The 4,268-nt window shown below is 59.9% G+C and overlaps 2 protein-coding genes across 2 annotated transcripts in view; one reads left to right on the top strand and one right to left on the bottom strand.

Moving 5' to 3' along the window:
• Positions 1-80: 80 nt before the first annotated feature.
• Positions 81-2,667, top strand: LOC113490624 (ATP-dependent 6-phosphofructokinase, muscle type-like; the record flags this gene model as incomplete). Its single annotated transcript, XM_026867153.1, has 4 exons — positions 81-192; positions 319-418; positions 662-767; positions 870-2,667. Coding segments are annotated over 4 exons (466 nt in total), but the record flags the coding sequence as incomplete, so codon positions are not given.
• ASB8 (ankyrin repeat and SOCS box containing 8) overlaps positions 2,391-4,268 on the bottom strand; it is a 2,304-nt gene continuing 426 nt past the window's right edge. The window contains exon 2 of the mRNA XM_026867152.1: positions 2,391-3,614. Coding sequence (XP_026722953.1) covers positions 2,982-3,614 — 633 coding nt within the window. The 3' untranslated portion in view covers positions 2,391-2,981. The remainder of the gene's footprint in view (positions 3,615-4,268) is intronic.

The following is a 4,268-nucleotide window of genomic DNA, read 5'->3' as shown; positions in this document are numbered from 1 at the left end:
CCTGGGGTGGGGTGGCTGAGACCTGCCATGCTCGTGTCACACCCCCCACCCCGTGAGCTCATCTCCTTCCCCTGGCACAGGAACGAGCGGTGCAACGAGAACTACACCACGGATTTCATCTACAACCTCTACTCGGAGGAGGGAAAGGGCACCTTCGACTGCCGGAAAAACGTGCTGGGGCACATGCAGCAGGTACAGGGCCCCCCCCTCCAGGCAACAGGAATGGGAGAGAACCCCCCCACCCAGGGAAGGGGCTGCATGTTGGGAGCCCCTCGCCCAGGGCTTCCCCCTGTTCACCCAGTGACTTTTCCGGCGCAGGGCGGCACCCCGACGCCCTTTGACAGGAACTTTGGTACCAAAATGGGTGCCAAGGCGGTGGCCTGGATCACTGGGAAGATCAAGGAGTGCTCCCGGCATGGTGGGTGCCACCCTGGCGTGGGGAGGGGGGCATGGGGGGGGTGTTTCTCTGCCCCGTTTCCAAACCCCCCTCTCCACAACCGCAGCCAAAAGCAAAATCCCCAGCTCTTCCCCACCGCACACAGGTGCTCCAATATCTCAACACAAGGGCTCCCCTGCACGTTTTGGGGGGTGCTCTCCCCTCTGAGGGGGGGCAGCGTGTGGTGTCTAAAACACTAAGCCCACTCCCCACCTCCCCTCACAGGTCGGATCTTCGCCAACACGGCCGACTCGGCTTGTCTGCTGGGCATGCGCAAGCGCAGCCTCGTCTTCCAGCCCATCGCCGAGCTCAAGGAGCAGACAGATTTCGAGTAGGCGCCCCCCCTTTTTACCACCCCCCCTCCACTCCACACCCCTGAGGCTGTACCCCAGGCAGGATAATTCCCATCTCTCTCTCTGTCTCTCACACCCAGACACCGCATCCCCAAGGAGCAGTGGTGGCTGAAGCTTCGCCCCATCCTAAAAATCCTGGCCAAGTACAACATCGAGCTGGACACCTCGGAGAAAGCCCACCTGGAGCACGTCACGCGCAAGAGGATCTCGCTCGAGTCCAACATTTAAAATTCCATCCCTGGCAAGGCTTCCCCCCCACCCCGGAGCGTGTCCCCGTGTCACTCCGGGGAACTCCCCCAAAACAAGCGCTCCCCGTTGTAGCTCACGCTCCTCGTTCTAGCTTGCACCCCCCCAGGGAAGCCAGGCAGCACCTTCATTCCCCGAGGACACGCGCTGCCTCGGCAGAAGAGCGGTTTTCCTCAAGCAGAGGGTTTCTTCAGGGTAAATTTTGGGTTGGTTTAGCTGTTTTTACGGGCTTTTTTAAAACAGAAAAGCGGTTTCCCCAAGTGTTGCGGCGGGATATTGCGACGAGCTGAGAGTAAGAGGTCTGGGTAGAGTCCCCAGGGCACTGTTCTAGTGTTAAAAATTCAGAATTAAGATGCTTCAATAAACTCACCACTCAGTCGTGGTGGCAAACGTGAATCATGCTCCAACCCTCAGCGCTCAGCCCCCCCAGGGAAGGAGAACACGGCTCCCGCAGCTCCGCACACACCCCCAGTCCCGACGGCTTCACTTCCCAGCCCAACAGGGAGGAATAAAATATATAAAATCTGATTTTTCCCCCCCACACACCCCGAGTTTCTCCCATAAAGCAATTATCAAAGTTCACCCGCCTGACTTCAAGTGCAGGGAACAGCTCTCCTAGGACCCCTGGGTGAGGAACGCACACACAGAGGATGATACAGCTCGGTGCATCATCAAAATCCCCCCCAAAAAACCCAAAAATCAGGGGTGGCGCAGCGTGGAGGGGGATCGGAGGGGGCAGGCTGTGGTCGGAAGCAAAACCCACACAAAACTCATCAGCATGAGGATTTAAAACGCGTCACCACGGGCGGGGTGATGTTACAGTTCTGAGGTGTGACAGGGACCGTACGTGGGGCCAAAAATGAGGACAGGAATAAAACACCAGCTCCCCCCAAACCCCACCCTGACGCAGCCTCCCTGTTCAGGGAGGACCCCAAATGGGCGGGGCTGGGAGCAAGCTGTGCCCAACAGAGAGTGGGTGCTGCCCACGGGGGTCCTGCACAGCGCCCCGCTGCCCACCCTCCTCCTAAAATCCACATGTACACACACATAAATAAAATCAACACCAAAACCGGTGAGTCGGCAGTGCAAAAGCAAAGCTAAGGAAGAGCTTGGGGGGTGGGGGGGGTATGGTGTGGTAGATGGGAGGGAAACCCTCTGCTCCGGGGCACGGAGCAGCCGCTGCTCTGAGCGGAGCAACTCGAGAGGGAGAGAAACATTTCCTCTGCTCACACAAATTACAGCCCCACAGTGTCTCTCTTGAGGGGCTCCCACCTTCCACCCCTCCAAGGGGTCTTAAAAAAATTAGATAAAAAGGGAAAAAAATAGACTTCCACGTGGTGAAAGGATGCCTGATGTCTGCACCGGGAGGTGCGGACACACAAGCGCTGCCCCGTCTGTGGGGCGCTGCGGGTGTGTCGGGGTGTTGGTGCCAAGCAAAGGTGTCAGCCCGCAGTGCTACACCACTCAGGGGGTCGCTACAGGGGCTTGGGGTGGGTTTTTTTCCACCAGAATTCCAGCCGATGCATCCCACAGGACTTCTTGATTTCCTATCACAGGTCCTTCAAAGAAAGAGCGTTTCCCTGCTCTCCCTGCACCTACAAAGCCTTCCTTTCCCCAAGGTCAGCCCCGACGTACACACACAAAAAAAAAAGGGGGAAAAAAATAGGTTAATCCAACAGCTGGGATATAATTTGCTGTTCAAGGGGGCTTGCTCATCTCACAAGGCCGAAATCGAGGGGTGAGCACGTGGGAGGAGCTGCACCGAGCAGCACCAGTGGGTCCCCGCTGCCCCGCGCCGGCTCCGAGCGCAGCAGGATGGAAACCGGGACGGCGACCGGGGAGGGGACTCCGGGCACCCAAGAGTCCCACACCCAAGGGTCAACCTCGTTTCCCGGTGCTTGCTGTGAGGAAGTGGTGAGGAAGAGCCCCGGCGCCTCGTCCTGCGCTCAGCTGAGGAGAAGCACGTACTCCTTCAGGGAGGTGGGCAGGGGCAGCTGCTTCACCGCCTCGGGCAGGAACCGGACGCCCAGGCTGCGGCGTACGGCGTAACGTGACAGGGTCTGTAAGGTACCGGGGGCCGAGCAGAGCAGGGTGAGCTTTTCACAGAGCTGCTGATCCCTCGTCACCTCCCAGGGCATGCTGCCGTTTTTTCTCAGCTCAAAATGTCCGATAGCTCGATGGAGAAGATCGAAGCAGGAATCCTCCCGTTCCGTACCCAAGCCCCGAACCAGCAACGCCACCAAACGCGAGATGGGGGTTTGGCCTTTCAAATTAACCACCCGAACCTCGGCCCCGAAGTCGAGCAGGATGCTCACGCTCTCCAGGTTACCCTTCATGGCCGCCCAGCTGAGCGGGGTGTCGTTGTTGTAGTCGCGGGCGTTGACCAAGGCGCCGTTCTCCAGCAGCGCCCGCACGCACTCGGCGTTGTTCTTGAAGGCTGCCCAGTGGAGCGGCGTGTCCTTGTTGCCATCCAGCGCGTTGGGGTTGGCCCCGTACTCCAGGAGGATTTCCACGCAGGTTTCGTCCTTTTCCGCCGCGTAGTGAAGGGCCGTTCGGTTGTAGCCATCCAGGGCGTTGACCTGCGGGTGAAGGGGAGGGAGGAGAAAGGATCTGGGAGGTGGGCGGACACCGAGGTACCCCAGCTCCTGCTGGCGTTGGGGGAAGCTCCACCAGCAACACACAAAACTGTTTCCACCTCCCAAATTTAGTGGATGGGACCTGGGGGTGTTGACTGCCAGCCAGCTGAACATGAGCCAGCAGTGTGCCCAGGGGGCCAAGGAGGCCAATGGCATCCTGGCTTGTGCCAGCCCTGGCGTGGCCAGCAGGGACAGGGAAGGGATCTGAGCCCTGGGCTCGGCACTGGGGAGGCCGCCCCTCGCTGAGGGGGTTCAGTTCTGGGCCCCTCACCCCAAAAAGGCCATTGAATGACTCGAGCGTGGCCAGAGAAGGGCAACGGAGCTGGGGCAGGGTCTGGAGCACAGGTCTGCTGGGGAGCAGCTGGGGGAACTGGGGGGGTTCAGTCTGGAGAAGAGGAGGCTGAGGGGAGACCTCCTGGCCCTCGGCAACTCCCTGCCAGGAGGGGGCAGAGAGGGGGGATGAGTCTCTGGAGCCAAGGAGCCAGCGCCAGGCCCCGAGGGAATGGCCTCAAGCTGCCCAGGGCAGGGTCAGGCTGGCTCTGAGGAAGGATTTCTGTGCAGAAGGGGCTGTTGGGCGTTGGAATGGGCTGCCCAGGG

This window comes from Athene cunicularia, unplaced genomic scaffold (genome assembly GCF_003259725.1).
Source record: "Athene cunicularia isolate RWA unplaced genomic scaffold, athCun1 SCF_189, whole genome shotgun sequence".
Classification (NCBI taxonomy): Eukaryota; Metazoa; Chordata; class Aves; order Strigiformes; family Strigidae; genus Athene; species Athene cunicularia.
This window is presented reverse-complemented; position numbering and strand designations above follow the sequence as displayed.